General features: G+C 28.3%; 1 protein-coding gene across 1 annotated transcript; it reads left to right on the top strand.

The window, feature by feature from the left end:
• Positions 1-1,994: 1,994 nt before the first annotated feature.
• hgo (homogentisate 1,2-dioxygenase) lies at positions 1,995-18,638 on the top strand. Its single transcript, XM_065501901.1, has 7 exons — positions 1,995-2,181; positions 14,934-15,206; positions 15,452-15,635; positions 17,468-17,588; positions 17,670-17,800; positions 17,864-18,145; positions 18,207-18,638. The coding sequence occupies exons 1-7, from the start codon at positions 2,167-2,169 to the stop codon at positions 18,515-18,517; spliced, it is 1,317 nt and encodes a 438-aa protein (XP_065357973.1). The 5' UTR covers positions 1,995-2,166; the 3' UTR covers positions 18,518-18,638.
• The last annotated feature ends 516 nt before the right edge of the window (positions 18,639-19,154 follow it).

Below are 19,154 nucleotides of genomic sequence, written 5' to 3' on the forward strand. Positions count from 1 at the left end.
AACTATTGACAATTTTTGCAAATATGCAAATTGGCATAGTATAGTCGAATACAGCATTAAAAAATATAAAAAACCAAAAAGCTCTTAAAGGAATGGACCTAGGCTTTCTTTTGAGCAAAAAAATAAAAAATTGAAGAAAGGGCCCATTTTGAAAAAAAGTCAAAAAAGTTTTTGATTTTGCAAAAAAAAAAATCAACAATTTTATATCTTGAGATACAAAACATTTATTTTGATATAAAAAACCTCATCCCGATCGGAAGATATCGATTTCAAAAGTTGGTTCACTTGACATGAAATCCCCATATGTTTCTATGTTTATCGTGCCTGATGTCGCAAAAGATTGGCTTCATTTACCATAACTGCAATTTTTGTTTAGGTTTTTTTTCCGGTATTGTTCTAGAACATTACCTCGCCCATTAGCCACATAAAAATCTTGACCCGGAAGTTGTGAAAAGTCAGCTAGTACATAAGTTTCATCATTCATCATACAAATAAATTTTGACATCAATTTTTTCGCTCGTTCTTTTGCTTCGCATTGCGATCTGGAACTTTCTGAATTTTGTACGACTTCAACCCAGCATTAGCTTTGGCTCTGATCACAAAAGAATCAGAGCATTTAACTTTATGAGCCGCTTTTCTGATATAAGTGTTCGGTGCTCTTCAAAATAGTTGTTCGACTTCTTTTGTCTTACCAATATCTGTTAGACCTTTTTTTCTTCCTGATCCAGATTTTCTTTCAATGTTCCAGCCTTCCTTCTACTGTTTAATGGCTTTTGAAACAGTGTAACGATGAAGAAAGTGTATGTGAATATAACATCGTACCAGTGTCCGGATCCGAAATGTCAAATTTTCATTCGTTATGTTGGCTTTGAGGGCCGCTGTGATTTGTGGCTTAATTACATACATATATCTGCGACTTAAGAAACCCCACAATCAAAAGTCTAACGTTTAAATCGCACGATTTCGGTGGCCAGTTCATATCACTTCCACGTGAGATGATCATGCCCTTAAATCGGTCGTACAGAATGTCCAATGTGACATGAGATGTTTGTCACATAGCGATATCCAATTCGGACCAAAATAAGTAGGTAAGCATCGACCTGTAAGTCCTGGCCAACGCCGTTCTCAAAGAAATATGGACCGATGATGCCGCAAGCCCACAATCCACACCAAACAGTGACTTTTTTAGGATGTATTTTGGATCTCATGCGAATTGGTATAGTCCCAAATTCGACAATTTTTTGTTGACGTACCCATTCATCATGAAATGGTTCTCATTGTTTTGGTGAAAATTTGGGTCAGTTTTCAACTGCTCCAGGGCCCGTTCAGCGAACATGAGCCATGTACGAGTGCACGACGCAAAATTCGCTAAGTTGTAGTCTGCGGATGACCGAGTTCTTGTGAGCAAAGCGAAATCGACTGCCTAAGGTTCTCCTGCACCATTGAAAATAATTTAAATTGGACCAATTTTCATCTATCTATATGTTTTTATATTTTAGTTGGATATAAACCTAGTCTCCTTTAAGTAACTCAGTGCCAGATGTAGTACCCTAATACACACTTGAAATTGAAAACTAACGATCATGATTATTTGAAATACATATCTAAAAAATATCTAAATATAAGTAAACAACAACAACAGGTGGTGTTTTTCATTAATCTGCATATAAATCCAGTTTACTAAATTAAAAAACAAAAATAAAAAACCAGAAAAGAAATTGACCGGCATTTCGATCTATTAGTATCAAAACTTGTTAATATGCAGTAAAAATTTATACTTCTATAAAATAAAAACAATAACAATAATAAAAAATATTCAAATTGAATGTTGAATATTTTGTTTGGATAAAACACAGGTTTTTTTGTTTTTATTTGCTCAAGATATTCTAGATCAACAACAAACAAGTGAACCCAAAAAAAAAAAAAACAAACAGCTACAAAAGACTGGTTTATCAATCTATAAAATACAAAATTGAATCCTAATGAAGCTGAAAAACTCAGAACCTAGATAAACAGCATTTTGGGTGGTGTGACTGCTGCGGCTGCTGCTGGGCTATATAAAGAGCATCACTTTGCTTGTCACAAGGTTTTTTCTTAATTGTGTGTCGACTCAGCGGTAACAGTCGGAGTTCGAAAAGTTTAGCGGGCGAAATAAAACGGTTCAAAATGAGTGATTACAAGGTAATTGGAGAATAGGTCCTTGAGTTTATTGTGAAAAAAAGTTGATATAAAAATAATTTAAATTGTCAAATAAATACATGATTTGTTAAGTTAAAGTGATAAATATTAATAACAAATTGAAATAACTACAAGTTTTTAACACGTGTTTGAAAAAAGTTTAAAAAGATTATTTTTTTTAAAGAAAAAAAAAATTAAAGCAAAAAAATTAAATATAAAGAATATGTTTAAAAAAATTTAATATAAGTTGGTAAAATATGAAAAACAACAACTTGCGGAAAACATATTCAAATGAAAATTAAAAAAAAACATTTAATCGTTTTAAAACAACTTGACTTATCAAATGTATTGTTCTATTGTGGCAAATAGTTGTTGACTTATCAATGAATTTTAAACAACTTTGTTAAAAAAAATTAAATGGAATTTAGTGAATTTGTCAACATTGTGTCAATTCAAAAAACTTATAGAAAATTTTAAATTAGAATGCTGATTTGACATGTATAAACAAGATATTAGTCTCCCATTGTGCTTATTTTGACCGAAATAACAGTTGAAAATGAATGATTTAGAAAACATAATCAGCCCAATTATGAATAAAAAATTCCGAGCGAGTTTGTTCCCCGGGAGTTTTTTCCCATTGAATTTGAATAGGAAAAATGATAAAAGGGAAAAACTCCCGGGGAATTTTTATTCATAATTGGGCTGAATATCTGACATACTTTTAAAAGCTAACGTGATTAAAAAAATAATAATTTGTTGGACCAAGGATTAGTTTTGGCTGAAATAGTGTGCACAAGTTTTTTCTTGCTCAAATTAATATTAAAAAAAAAACTAATTGAGATTGAGAAAATACAAGTTGAAATTAAAAAATCCAATTCAGTAATAAGAAAAAACAATTTAAATTCAGTAAAGCAAAATAATATTGAAACAAGTAAGAGAGCTATATTCGGCTGTGCCGAATCTTAGATACCCTTCACCAAATTATACTTAAAAATTATTTTTTTTAATATTTTTAGGTTAACAAAATTTTAATTTTTTTTCGACATTTTTTTCTAAAAAAATGTTTTAAAATTTTTCTTTTCGTAATTATTTTTTAATTTTTTTTAAAAAAGTTTATTCCAATTTTTTTTTTAAATTTTTAAAAAAAAATTTTTTCAAAAATAATTCATGACAAAAAAAATTTTGGATGAAAAAAAAATTCGGGTTATAAAATATTTTTTCCGATTTTGACCCATTGTAGGTCCTACTTACTATAGCTTTATATACATCGTTGTAATGGACTTTAAAATATCTATCATTAGATATCCATATTGTCTATATTAATGATTAAGTAATCCAGATATATAGCAAAAATAGGCCAAAAATCGAGGTTTTCCCGGTTTTTTTCTTATATCTCAGCCGATTTTGTCGATTTTAATGATGAGCGGGAAGAATTCCCGACATATTGATGTATGAATCATGTATGTGAGTTATTTAGGTGCTACGCAAAATTGATTTCAACATACAGACGGACATTGCTATATCGACTTCGCTATCTATAACGATCCAGAATATATATACTTTGTGGGGTCGCAAATGAAAAATGTAGAAATTACAATCGGAATGACAAACTTATATAACCCTTGCCACTCATGATGAAGGGTAAAAAAAACCAAATTGAAATTGAGAAATCCAAATTAATGAGAAAATTTAAATTGGAAATGAGAAAATAAAAGTTCATATTTGGTCTGGTCAATAACAAAAACTATTACGAATTATCACAAGTTGTTTATAAATTTTCCAGTTTTTCAATACAAATTTAAAATTTTTGTGTGAAAATTTGTAATAATTTTTAGTTATTGAACAGACCAATTATGAAATCCAATATAAATTGCTATACAATATCAAGATGAAATTGAGAAAATATAAGTTGATATTGAGAAACCCATAAAAAACAAATTGAAATTGAGAAATCCAAATTAATATACAAAAAATGAGTAATCTAATTCAGAAAATCATGTTAATATTGAGAAAAAACAAATCGAAATTCAGAAATCTAAATTAATATTGAGTTGATTTGCTGAATTTCTAAATACATACTGAATTTCAATATGTATTTTCTCAATATTAATTTGTAATTCTAAATTTCAATTTGTTTCCATAAAATTCATTCTATTTGCATTTAATTTGGAATTCTCAATACATAAGGCCTGTTTCACGACGTCGAAAGAAAACTGATTCGAACAAATTTGTATGAAAACTATTCGAAATAATTTAAAAAATTTAGTGTTTTTCATATAAATTTTTTCGACTCGTTTTTCTTTCGACATCGTGGAACAGGCAGATAATTTGAATTTGGTCTATTTCAACTTGAAATAAAAATCTATAAATTATAACTACATAAATTAAGGTCATTGATTAATTAAATTATTTATACAATTCAGATTAAAATTATAATTTATAGAAACAAGTTTATTTTAATCTAATAATAGATGTTTGAAAGTAATAAAATTAATATTAGCAGGATTAATTAACTGTGATAAAGAAAATATCAATAATTTATATGTGTGTAATAATTTAAAAATTATAGTTTTTTTTTAATGAATATTTATTTAGAATTTATTTATTTCCACACACTTTGGATACAATTGGTCAATTCACAAGGTCGCATATCATGTCATATTGTCATAATGTCCTAATATTTCGCGACTCGGCGGCTCGGCTTAACCGAATCTTAGGCGTTCGGCTCAGGTCTCTGTAGATTGGTTATGATTACACAATAAACATAGCATACATAGTAGTATTATTTGCAGGAGTAGTATTATTTGCTTGTATTGTGAAATATTAGGACATTATGAAATGATGGGACACCTTGTAAATTGACCAAATATATAATATTAACCCGTGTCTCAAATTTGAAATTATAACAATAATCAATCGTAATCTATGCAGAAATATTTTTTATTTGAATAGAATTTATTCATTGTTGAGTTAATTCATTCAATATATATCAATGGTTGAATATTTGTTAAATCAAATTGAATGTAAATATTTTTCTGATATATGGGTCATATGGACCCATCATCACAAAAGTTGCTAGAAGGAATTAGGTTCATAAAAAACTTGTTTATGACCAGTTTCATTACGTATTAATTATTATATAAGACAATTATGAAAGTTCAAGTTATTTTCTGAGGATGACCTAGGGACAAATGTTCCCGATTTTCACCATACTTTACAGTATAATTTCGGAGTACTTAGAACTAATTTGTGAAAAATTTTATCAGGATTGCCGCATAATCAACATATTTATGAATGCACAAACAGTATTCCGGCGGGACATTTGTATGACGGCTAGTTGAAATCATGAACCGATATTGCACATTTTCAATACCAAACAAACCTTATCAACAGAGAGTATTTGTGGAAAACGTAAGACAGCTAGCTCCATCGTTTGGGCCCTATTGTGTTTTCAATAGACAGACAGGTGGACGGACATAGCTAGATCGTCTTAGAATCTTATGAGGACCCATAATATATATCGTTACCTTAATATAGAAAATCCCTAACTTGTGTTTTTTTAAGTCAATATTTCTTGGCTAAATATGATATATGAGCGGACCATTTATCGAAATAAACGAAAATCTAGGCTTACAAAAATAACTCGAGTTAGGGCCTTTCTATATTAAGGTAACGATATACTAATGTGAATGTGCGACAAATATTTTGATTTGCTACAAACGGAATGTTAAAATTATATTTTTTATACGCTTCTACATTTTTCATTTCCGACCCTATAAAGTATATATATTCTGGATTCTTATAAATAGCGAAGTCGATTAAGCCATGTCCGTCTGTCTGTCCGTCTGTCCGTCTGTCCGTCTGTTTGTTGAAATAAATTTTCTGAAGACTCCTGATATCTTCGGGATCCAAATCTTCAATAATTCTGTCAGACATGCTTTCGAGAAGTTTGCTATTTAAAATCAGAAAAATCGGTCCACAAATGGCTGAGATATGAGGATTATCTCATATTATATTATATCTGGATTACTAAGTCATTAATATAGACAATATGGATATCTAATGATAGATATTTCAAAGACCTTTGCAACGACGTATATAACACCATAGTAAGTTGGACCTACAATGGGTCAAAATCGGAAAAAATATATTTTATATTTATATTTTTCATCAAAAAAAAAAATTTAAAAGACAAAAAAATTAAAAAATTTTAAAATAAAAAAAAAAAAATTTAAAAATTTAAAATAACAATCGAAAAAAATTTTTTTTCCAAGAAATTAAATTTTGTTTACCTAAAAATATTTAAAATTTTAAGGTATAATTTGGTGAAGGGCACAGACGAATTAGCACTCTTACTTGTTTTTTTTTAGCTTTTTAAAGTTTGCGGGTTAGAGGGTTAAAAAAATATTTTAGAGAAATAAGTTGTTATATTCATGTAGATTGTGCCTTTAAAACGCATTTTTCACCAAACAATTTTTGTTTTGCAATTCATGCACTGTATTGTGTGGTCTAAAGCTACGCATCAAAGTATTTTAGTAAATGAATAAAGTTTACGCAAGATTGATTTAGAAATGTCTATTTTTTTAATTTTATTTTGATGATTATGGTTGCACCACAATACGGTTAAAAATATTGTGCTGCACATTTGTTGAATCACTTCAAAACTAAACAAAAAATTTAATTTATTTAGAAATAGAATTGGTGTATTTTTATTGCAACATAATAGATAAAGTTAATGCTTTAAAATTGGTTAAAAAAAATATATAGTGGTTATATAGTTTATTCACCACAAACTGTAGGTACAACCACAACCGTACTCTACCCCTGATGAACCAGTCTCATAACTAGTTAAGTGTTTCTTTTTGTATGCAGTATTGTTTAGTTAACGTCTTAAACATGTACTAAACATTACTCTATGCTACACCGAAAATATGCAGGGGTTCTGATATTGCAATTCTGCAATATCCATAGAGTTTTGAAATACTTATAGATTTTCTCGATCATTTCGTTAAATACTTTTTTGTAGTTTTAACTTTAAGGGCACTGCTGCACGTTCAATATATATTGACAGCGATCCAGTATCGCGATATGTAGTAAACGTGTAACATACAGATCCATCAAGAATAGCCTAATATTATGAAATCCAGATCGCGATCCATATCACAAATATCACAATATATATTGAACGTTTAGCAGTGCCCTCAGAATACCGTTATTTCACTACAACGAAGTGATGAAGATAAACTATAACTATTTCTGTACTCTATGGACTTCAACAAAGCAGATTAACTACTTGAGAACTCCTGCCTATTTTATTCGTTCACTGTGTTATTCTCATGTGATTTAAAAAATACAAGAAAAATCTTCAATTTTTATATTTTTACCAGCAAAATGTTTAAGTTTTCTCCCGAATGTATTTGTGTTATACTTAAAAAAATAGCACATTCTACATTAAATTTAATTCATTCATATAATCGTATACATGCAGATATTCATATATATTTATACAATTTAACTCAAGTATCTTGACTTATAAACATGTATTTATGCAAATGAAGTAGTTTGAATGTGACCACTGAAACCTTTTTGTGCTGAGAGTATTTGAAGCATTATCTATCTATCATCACACTCTTAAAGTTGAATAGTTGTTGAAGTTGGAGCTTTTTTCCTGCAATAATTCTGTTTGTTTGTCGATTCAACAAGTCCTAGAAATAGGGGGTAAAAAAAACTTTGTTATACTTGTTGAAACTAAGAAAAGTTGTTTAATATAAATATTTTATTTGTATATTTTTTCACTACTATCCGAATGTTGAAGTCTAAGTAGTTTATTTTTATACCCTTCAATACGACTGGTAAGGCCCCTATAGGAAATGTGACCTACCTAGGACCGAGTTAAATTATTTTTTTGATTTTACATTTGGAAGTCTCTCTTAACATTTTACATATGGACAATAGGGTGGCCCTTAATAAACAAAAGTTGGATTTTTGGCAGTCTCACCACCCAGTTTGGTGAACATTGGTAAAAAAATCATCCTGTTTTAAGGTAAATCGGTTGGTGTTATGACTAGGGTTTTTATCCCGGGAATTCCCGGTACAAATTTCCCGGGAATTTTGCCAATTTTTCACTACCCGATTCCCGGAATTTTTAGTCGGGAATCCCGGGAATTAAAAACTGACGAAAATACATAGAAAACAAGTTAGAACTCTATTTTTCACAGTTTTTTGCTTATATCTCGGCAAAAAACTTCGTATGAAAATTTAAAAAGTGAATTCATTATTTATACAATTTATTTCTTATTGAATCATTCTAATTTCTTTAAATTTCTTCTTCAAATCCATAACAAAATATGTAGCTTCAAAAATTTATTAAATGATTAAATTGATCTTCAATTCAAATCTAGTACAAAAAGCCTTAAGACAATTTTTTCAATTAATTTTGTAAATGATTTGATTTAACAAAAATTTAATCATTCAAAGTTTGAATAAATTCTGTTATTAATTAACTTTAAAATTAATTCAGTTTAAACAAAGGCTTTGGAATGAATCTAAAAAATTAAATATTAGGAATGGATTTATGGAATGAAACGGATTAAGATTTTAGCGAATTAATCTCAAATTTTATTAATTAATTCGAAGCTCTGATATTTAATAATTATGACACTTTTTTATATGAAATTTTGCTATAATATTCCTAATTTACAGTATCATTATATATGTATTTCGGGTACCCGGGAATGTAGAAAAAAATTTCCGGATTCCCGGGAATCAAAAAAGTTCGGAAATTAAAAACCCTAGTTATGACGTGCCGCAAGCCCTCTGAAGTTTTGAGATACATTTACAAATAGAAAAAAATTAATTTTTTTCAGTTTTTGTAAAAATTTTGACATTAAAAATGACTTTTACAATTTAATTTAAAAGAATATTTCTATTCTGTACGTAATTGTCATTCTAATGAGATAACATATTTTGAGAAATGTTAAAATAAAAGCAAATTTTTACTTAAAATATATCCATTAGGGTGGGTCGAATTTTTTCACGAGAAAATCGGTCCACAAATGGCTGAGATATAAGGAAAAACCCGGTACAACCTCTATTTTTGGCCTATTGTTGATCTATATCAGGATTACTAAGTCATTAATACAGACATTATGGATATCTATTGATAGATATTTCAAAGTCCATTGCAACGATGTATATAAGACCATAGTAAGTTGGACCTAACTACAATGGGAAAATCGGAAAAATATTTTTTAACCCAAAAAAATTTAAAAAAATATTTTTTTTTTAAATTTTAAAAAAAAATTTAAAATAAATCGAAAAAAAATTGTTTTCCAAAAAAATTAACAACAACAGTACAAAAATGGAAATTAACCCTTAATAACACTTGGGATCCAAATGACCCTGAACTTTTAAAATCACGAAAAACACAGTCATTTTGACCCCAAGTGCTCTTAAGGGTTAATTTCCATTTTTGTGCTGTTGTTGTAAATACTACACTTCATTTTATATTTTTCTTAAGTTTCATCAAAATCGGTCCAAAAATATATAACATTTCGCTATCTTTTCATTAGAAATTCCAAATATTGAAAAATTTGACCTTCACGATTTAATGGTTAACGCTTTCCGATTTTAGTAAAACTTTCGGACTAGATTTAAAATTACCAGGACTATAATATTATGAATAGGTTTTACTTAAAATTTATAACAGTAAGGAAATTGGGCTCATTCGCCAAAATAATTTTGTTCATACCTGCGAATAGGTTAACAGTATACTACGAAGGCAAAAACTCATACACATTGCGATTCTTTTGCATTCAATTGCAAAAGTATTTATTTAGTAGCAAAATTTTTTCTAAAAACTGAAAAATTTGCGATATTTGCGAATTTTGGCGATAATACAGTTTTTGGGACATTTTGACCCAAAGGATTAATTTACAATGCAGAAAGTTAACAAGTTTCACCTATTTATTTCATATAAATAGTAAAAATTTGCATATATCTGAACTTTGACCTCCATGCGCGTCCAGTAATCGTTGTCCGATTTGGCTCAAATTTTCAGCACTTAACTTTTTTTTAACCTAGTGTCACAATATTCCACCCGGCACTCTTTGAAATCTAATGTCACTCTATAGACGGCAATACTGAGTATTAACACATTTCAAATTCTCAATATCGTCTCGAAAAAACATTTATTGTTTACACCATAATATAACAATAAAAGGTAGAATCACTACAAAATATGTTCTCAATTCTACATGCCTTGAATTGTCAGACTAATATAAAATAAAAAATAAAAGTACAATTGAAAAAAAACATCAAAAATTAACTAAATTGAAAAATATTTTAAATTCAATTTAAATGTTTATTTGGATTTGCATCCATCATTTCAATGACTTCGATTATAGTGAACTGTATTTCAAATATAAACAAAATATTTCTCAATTTTCATTTGTTATTATTCGTATTTTTGGATTTCTGTTTTTTATTTTTCTATTATTTGATGTAACAAGGCATAGCATTTTAAACTCTCTCCCTAGTGATTCTACCTTCTAATGGTTGTATCATGGTTTACACGATAGTATTACAAATATTTAATATCTTTGTTGATTGATATTTTTCTGAAAACTTTATTTTATATTTTCTTGACATTTTTGTTTGCCATATTTGTATTTAAAAATACATGCCCGATACATATGAGAATATGTATCGGGCATAAATCAAACCGTAAATCAAAAAATCATTTGTATTTTTTGAAAATCTAATACAAATTTTGTTTAGACGATGAAAATGTATTATGATACTTGAATTTTTGACAAATATTAATACTCAGTATTGCCGTTTATAAATATCTTAAATATTTCAATTACTCAAACACTTTATTTCTTCTTTCAATATCTTTCCCAAACAATTTTAATTACATTTTATTGCCATGTATTTTTTTGTATCTATATTTTTGATGTTCTTTACAAGATGTGTTATTTGACTTAATTATCTTACAGTTAAGTGATAAGGTTATTTGATTAAACAAAATATTGTTGAAGCAGCTTATATTACCTCTTCCGTCCTACTTTATATATTACTTAAGGCCATATTGCCCATTGTCTCGATATTCAGATATTTTCTATTTAAATGATTATTATTTTATTTTGCGTTTTATTAAATACTTCTTTGACTCTGGTGTCTGCGAAAATTTTCATATAAAAATTTCCAATAAACCAGCATGAATTAACATTTAATTTTGCAGCTTTTATAAAAATACTGCTACGTAAGATAAGTATATTTAATGCATGTGTTGTATGAATAGTAGAGTGCTGCATGGTTTTATGGACAAAAAAGAAAACATTAGACTACTGGATTGTAACTACCTCTGCAAAATATCTGCAACAATTTTTACGTTTATTTAATTCTAATGATTTTAGCAGAACCTAGCAAAAGCATGATAATAACTTGTTATTATTGAATAAATTACTTTTTAATGACAACTAATTACCGTCTGCATTACATAGCAGTTGTTGTATAATGACTTAGTTATTATCTGTTATATAACTGCATAATTTCTAGTCATTTGCATAGGCATATTCTATTTTTACTGATAACGGCTTTTGAGAGACCTCACTATCAATGAATTATTAAAGTCATTACAACTAACTAGTGTTTGTAATATCAATGTAATATCACTTGTCTCCAGTATCATCACCGTATTAAAATAATGAGTTAAAAAGCTATTGTGTAAGTGGTGAAGTGCCAGAATTTAGCATTTTAACACATTACTTGGCAAGAAAAGTTTTTGCTGGGGTCAAAATTCATAAATACATTTTTATGTAGCCAGCTAATGAAAACATATTGAATGGCTATGAAAACGTAAAAAAACTATAACAATTGTGTTTAAATCAAACATTTCATTCATAATAATCTTTTATCAAGCGAACGTGTGAAAACTCATAAAGTGTATGAAAAAAAATGTTTATGAAAACAAATATAAACGATTGAAAATAACTCAATGAATGAATTTTATGAAAATGTTGGACAAAAAAAAAAAAAAACATATCTATCAATCTCAAACAAATGAATTCTATAAATTAATGAAGGAATTAATGCATAATAAGCATTAAATGGCTGTATCGAATCCAATATACCCTGCACCTTAGTATAACAATATATATTTTTGATTACATTTGTAAAGAGCAACAGCTTATTTTTGGTAAGTCAAGTTTACATGAGCAAATCTTGAGTTTATAGAAGAGAGAGGAGAGGATTTCAGATTTTCTTCTTTTTCTTTCTCTCTCTTCTATAAACTCACGATTTGCTATAATAAACTTGACGTGTGAGAACCAGTAGTACTAAGAATATAAATAAAGTCTTTTAGTGAATAATTTCCTATTTCAAAAAACAAAATATCTTAAATTTATTTGTCGTTTTCAATATAAAATATGAAAAATTACTGAAACAGGCAATAAATTAATAATAAAAAAAATTTTTCAAATAAGCTTTTATTCCAGTTATTTATTATGAACTTATTTTCTCATTTTAGAGCACCTTGATTTTTTCGAATTTAAATTCAAATTTTCGAACATATCTTACATTCTGAAAATTCATGAATATTTTTAACAATTTATTAAAAAAATGTCAGTTTGAAATTGAAAAATGTAATAAATTGGCTATATATAAAACTAAACTTTTTATGTATAATCAAATTGTGAGTAGTTTAATTGGAACCGATTATGGCCTATTGGCTAGGTTTCTGTAACTAAATGAATAAATCAATAAATAAAAAATTGTTTTTTAAATTGCTTTTAAAATAATCACGAAATCATGAAGATTTTCGTGATTATTTTAAAAGCTTTCAAGAATTTTCAAACATACTGATGTTCGAATTTTCTAACATAATATTCCATTGTCATCAAGTTCAAGCATGATCTAGAGATCATATTATTCGAACATAACTTGGAATTTTTAAATTTGATTTCAAATTTTTGAACATTAGAAGCATTAATGTCAAATTTCAGCCACAATAACTGGTTCAAAATTCAGTTAAAATGTTGACCTAAAAAATATACAAACCAATAAACAAACTAACATTGCAAGTTAAATAAAAGATTGAAAAAGCTTTTTGTAATTTTTTTTATGAGAAAATCCTTTTTATGATTTTTTTGTGAGAAATATTGATAAAAGATTTATTTTGAAAAATTCTTTTAATAAAAAATGTTTTTTGTGAGGATTTATGAGAAATTCTTTATAAAAAAGTTATGTAAATAAAGCTTTTTTGGTCAATAATGTTTTTTGTGAGAAAACTTCCTAGAAATAAGATTGTTGTGAAAACTGTTTTTTTAAGGAAAACGTTTTTTGTGAAGAAAGCTTTTTTATGATATAAGCTTAAATGATAATAAGTTATTATGAGAAAAGCTTTTTAAAAACAGTTTTTGTGTAAATATTTTTTAAATTTTTTTTTTTGGAAAAAAGTTTCTGGCGATGACTTATTATGGATTTTTTGGTGAGAAAGCTTTTTTGGAAAATTGTTTTTTGTGTGAAAAGCTTTTTATGGGAGAAACTTAAATAAACACATATTTTTGTGAAACATTCTTTTTATAAAAAAAGTTTTTTGGGAATAAAGGTTTTTCTGAGGAATTCTTTATAAAAAAAGTTTTTTTGTTAAGTTACATATGTGATTAAAGCTTTTTAGTCAAAAATGTCTTTTGTGAGAAAAGCTTCCTAGAAAAAAGATTTTTGAGGAAACTGTTTGTGAGAAAACCATTTTTAAGAAAAAAATTTTTTGTGCAGAAAGCTTTTTTATGATATAAGCTTAAATGATAATAGTTTTTTGTGAGAAAAGCTTTATAAAAACAGTTTTTGTGAGAACATTTTATTATCAACGTTTTTTTTGGAAAAAAGTTTCTGGCGAAAATTTGTTGTGTGAAAACTTTTTTGGGAAATAGTTTTTTTGTGAGAAAAGCTTTTTATGAGAGAAACCTAAATGAACACCTATTTGTGTGAAAAAATTTTTTTGGAAAAAAAATATATTTTTTTTTGTGAAAGCTTTAGTGATATTTTTGTTGAAAAATCTTTTTAATGAAAAAACATTGTTAGAAAACTTTATTTGAGCAAATTTTCTTTAAGAAATGCTTTTTTTGGTTGAAAAAAACATTTTTTGGGAGAAACGTTTTTTTATGAAATTTTTATGAAAAATGTGATGGGTGTTTTTAAGAAATATTATTTTTGGAGAAAAGCTTTATAAAAAATTTTTTGGGTGAAAAAAACTGTTATTTGGAAATATTTTTTTTGTTTTTATAATATTTATAAAATATTTTTTTGGAGAAAAGAGCTTTATTATCGAAATTATTTTTATTTGTTTTTTTTATAATAAATAATTTATTTGGTCAGATTTTTGAAAAATGCTAAAACTTGTTTGTGTATTTTTAGGAATTTTGATTTTTAAAGCATTTTTTAGTAGAGAATTTCTTTTAAATATGATTGTCTGTTAGGACTTTATCTGGAAATGCTGATTTGTTAATAAAAAGGTTTCTTTACTATAAATTGTTGTTTGGCTAAAAAAGCTTTTCAGTTTGTTCTGCTATTCTGTTAAACTGATGAAAAATTTTATAGAAATATAAAAAAACCATAAAACTTTTACCATTTATGGTGTAGGGTATGAAATCACCATGTTGGTGAATTATTTTGTGAGGAAAAGAAAAACCCCAAACATTGAAAAAGTAATAAAATACATGATATCACACTTTTGTTTCATTTTGATTTTCTAGTACATGAGTGGTTTTGGTTCTCACTTCTCCACCGAAGATCCCAGATGTCCAAACGCATTGCCCGAAGGACAAAATACACCACAAAAGTGTGCGTACGGTTTGTATGCTGAACAATTATCGGGTACAGCATTCACAGCCCCACGTCACGAAAATGCACGCACTTGGTTCTATCGCATCAATCCCAGTGCCAAACATCAGCCATTCCAGGCATATGAAACAGCTGGAAAACATTTGAGTCATAATTGGGATGAACAAAAACCAAATCCCAATCAGGTAAGAACAAACAAAAACTAAAACATTACTTGCTATTTTTACGGGTTAAAATGAAATTTTGAAAGTATATTTTTAGTATCAAACATTCTTTTGTTAATAACTGGTAAAAAGAGTGGAAAGTGTATTGTTTGCTCTTTTTTATTCATCAAAAAAAATATATTTTTTGACCAAAAACATAAACCACTGGTTTCTATTTTCCTTTCAAAATGTTTTATTTTTATTGTGCATGTATGTTTTTGTTTTAGATGCGTTGGAAACCATTCGATATTCCTAGTGGAAATGAGCCAGTGAATTTTGTTCAAGGTCTACACACTGTCTGTGGTGCTGGAGATGCTCGTTGTCGTCATGGTCTGGCTGTTCATGTGTATCTCTGTAATACGTCTATGGAAAATACTGCTTTTTATAATAGTGATGGTGACTTCTTAATTGGTATGTTTTCTAATGCTGTGTTGTTTTTCACCATTTTATTTTATATACTTTTTCTATTTTTTTTTGTATGTTTTATTTTATGATATTATCTAGTTGTTGGTTTGACCAGCTAAAATTATTATCTATTATTATGATGCATAAAGCTGGGAAAATTTTTAATAAAGGATAAAAAAATTGAATAAGTTCTTTGAGTTTTATGCTGAATGCTCATTATAATGTTGATTTAAACATTAATATATAAAATATTGAATGGAAAACATTTAGTTATTTGAATTTTGATGTCTTTTATCATATAATAATGATTAAATTTATCAAATTAAAATACATAGATAGACAAAAATGTTATAATGATTAAGTGTATTTCATGGGCAACAAATGTAGTCCATTTCATGGTCAACTTTTTTATAGAAATGTTGTGCATTTCATTGGCAACTTTTCTACAGAAATGTAGTCCATTTCATGAGCAACTTTTCTACAGAAATGAGGTCCATTTCATGAGCAACTTTTCTACAGAAATGTAGTCCATTTCATGGGCAACTTTTCTATAGAAATGTAGTCTATTTCATGGTCATCTTTTCTATAGAAATGTAGTCCCTTTCATGGGCAACTTTTCTATAGAAATGTAGTCCATTTCATGGGCAACTTTTCTGTAGAATTGTAATCTATTTCACGGGCAACTTTTCCATAAAACTATACTCCATTTCATGAGCAACATTCTTGTAGAAATGAAGTCCATTTTATGAGCAACTTTTCTATAGAAATGTAGTCCATTTCATAGGCAACTTTACCATAAAACTGTACTACATTTCATGAGCAACTTTTCTATAAAAATGTAGTCAATTTCATGGGCAACTTTACCATAACACTAAACTACATTTCATTGGCAATTTTTCTATAAAAATGTAGTCCATTTCATAAGCAACTTTTCTATAAAAATGTAGTCCATTTCATGGGCAACTTTTCTATAAAAATGTAGTCCATTTCGTGAGCAACTTTTCTATAGAAATTTAGTCCATTTCAAGGGCAACTTTTCTATAAAAGTGTAGTTCATTTAATGGGCAACTTTTCTATAGAAATGTAGTCCATTTCATGGGCAGCTTTTCTGTAGAATTGTAATCCATTTCACGGGCAACTTTTCCATAAAACTATACTCCATTTCATGAGCAACTTTTCTGTAGAAACTAAGTCCATTTTATGAGCAACTTTTCTATAGAAATGTAGTCCATTTCAACTTTACCATAAAACTGTACTACATTTCATGAGCAACTTTTCTATAAAAATGTGGTCCATTTCATGAGCAACTTTTCAATAAAACTGTAGTCCATTTCATGGTCAACTTTACCATAAAACTAAACTACATTTCATGAGCAACTTTTCTATAAAAATGTGGTCCATTTCATGAGAACTTTTCTATTGAAATGTAGTCCATTTCATGAGCAACTTTTCTATAAAAATGTAGTTCATTTAATAGGCAACTTTTCTTTAGAAATTTAGTCCATTTAATGGGCAAATATTCTATAGAAATGTAGTCCTTTTCATAGGGAACATTTCTATAGGAATGTTGTCAATTTCATGGGCAACTTTTCTACAAAAATGTAATCCATTTCAAGGGCAACTTTTCTATAGAAATGAAGTCCATTTCAATTCAACTTTTCTAAGAAGTGTAGTCCAGTTTATGGACAACTTTTCTGTGGAAATGTAGTCCATTTCATGGGCAACTTTTCAAAACTTTTCAAAAATTCAAATTTGTTGTTAAAATTTATAGTAATCCGTAATATTTGTTTAGTTATTATAAATATTTGATTAAAAAATCTCTTCTTTCTCACTTACAGTACCCCAAGAGGGAGTTTTGGATATTACCACTGAATTTGGTAAAATTAAGGTTTCACCAAATGAGATTTGTGTTATACCCCAGGGTATACGCTTCTCAGTAAATGTTACAGGACCAACTAGGTATAAATAAAGAACAAACAAAAAAGCAATTTTAAGCCCTATAATATATAGTAACTAAATATTTTAATGTTCTCTTTACAGAGGTTATATATTGGAGGTTTATGATAATCATTTCAATTTGCCTGATTTGGGACCCATTGGTGCCAATGGCTTGGCCAACCCCAGAGATTTTGTAACACCCGTAGCCTGGTTTGAAGATCGTCAAGTTGAAGGTAGTTTGGCAATGTTTTTTTTTAAGCAATTTATTTTAAATGTTTATGTATTTTTCATTGTAGATTTCCAGGTAGTCTCCAAATTCCAGGGTCACTTATTTGCAGCCAAACAAAATCATTCCTGTTTTGATGTGGTGGCCTGGCATGGCAACTATGTGCCCTACAAATACGATTTGTCGAAATTTAATGTTATTAACTCGGTTAGTTTTGATCATTGTGATCCCAGTATTTTCACAGTGTTAACCTGCCCTAGTGCAAAATATGGCACTGCCATAGCCGATTTTGTTATATTCCCTCCAAGGTGGTCGGTGCAAGAGCATACATTTAGACCACCTTATTATCATCGTAAGTAGTTTAGAATATAATATTATTGGATATAATTTATACAATTTGTTTTCCTCTTTAGGTAATTGCATGAGCGAATTCATGGGCTTGATTTTGGGCCGCTATGAAGCCAAAGCAGAAGGCTTTATGCCAGGTGGCGCCACCTTACACTCCATGATGACCCCTCATGGCCCCGATAACAAATGCTTTGAGGGCGCTTCTAATGCCAAATTGCAGCCCGAACGTGTGGCTGAGGGTACCCAGGCATTTATGTTCGAATCTTCTTTGAGCATGGCTGTGACAAAGTGGGGTGAGGAGACTTGCCAGAAGTTGGATGCCAAATACTATGAATGTTGGCAGGCTTTGAAAAATAACTTTAAATTAAACAATTAAATGTAAAATAAATAAATACATGCATATTCTTATTTTTATAAAAAAATAAAATAAAACAAAAATTGTTGTAGATAATTAAAAATTGTTAGGAAAAAACTCTAGGTTTGACCAGCTAAAATTATTATTTATTATTCTGATGCATAAAGATGGGAAAATTTTTAATGAAGGATAAAAAAATTTAATAAGTTCTGTAGTCCATTTCATGGGAAACTTTTCTATGGAAATATAGTCCATTTCATGAACAACTTTTCTATAAAAATTTAGTCCATTTCATGAACAACTTTTCTATAAAAATTTAGTCCATTTCATGAACAACTTTTCTATAAAAATTTAGTCCATTTCATGAACAACTTTTCTATAGAAATGTAGTCCATTTCATGAACAACTTTTCTATAGAAATGTAGTCCATTTCATGAACAACTTTTCTATAGAAATGTAGTCCATTTCATGAACAACTTTTCTATAGAAATGTAGTCCATTTCATGAACAACTTTTCTATAGAAATGTAGTCCATTTCATGAACAACTTTTCTACAGAAATGTAGTCCATTTCATGAACAACTTTTCTACAGAAATGTAATCTATTTCATGAACAACTTTTCTATAGAAATGTAGTCCATTTCATGAACAACTTTTCT

The sequence above is a fragment of the Calliphora vicina genome, chromosome 2 (assembly GCF_958450345.1).
Source record: "Calliphora vicina chromosome 2, idCalVici1.1, whole genome shotgun sequence".
Classification (NCBI taxonomy): Eukaryota; Metazoa; Arthropoda; class Insecta; order Diptera; family Calliphoridae; genus Calliphora; species Calliphora vicina.

Bases quoted from the DNA above. Each gene is read 5' to 3' on its own strand.
- hgo (XM_065501901.1), top strand. The intron at 15,636-17,467 runs GTATGTTTTCTA...TCTCACTTACAG, and splicing joins TGATGGTGACTTCTTAATTG to TACCCCAAGAGGGAGTTTTG. The intron at 18,146-18,206 runs GTAAGTAGTTTA...TTTCCTCTTTAG, and splicing joins TAGACCACCTTATTATCATC to GTAATTGCATGAGCGAATTC.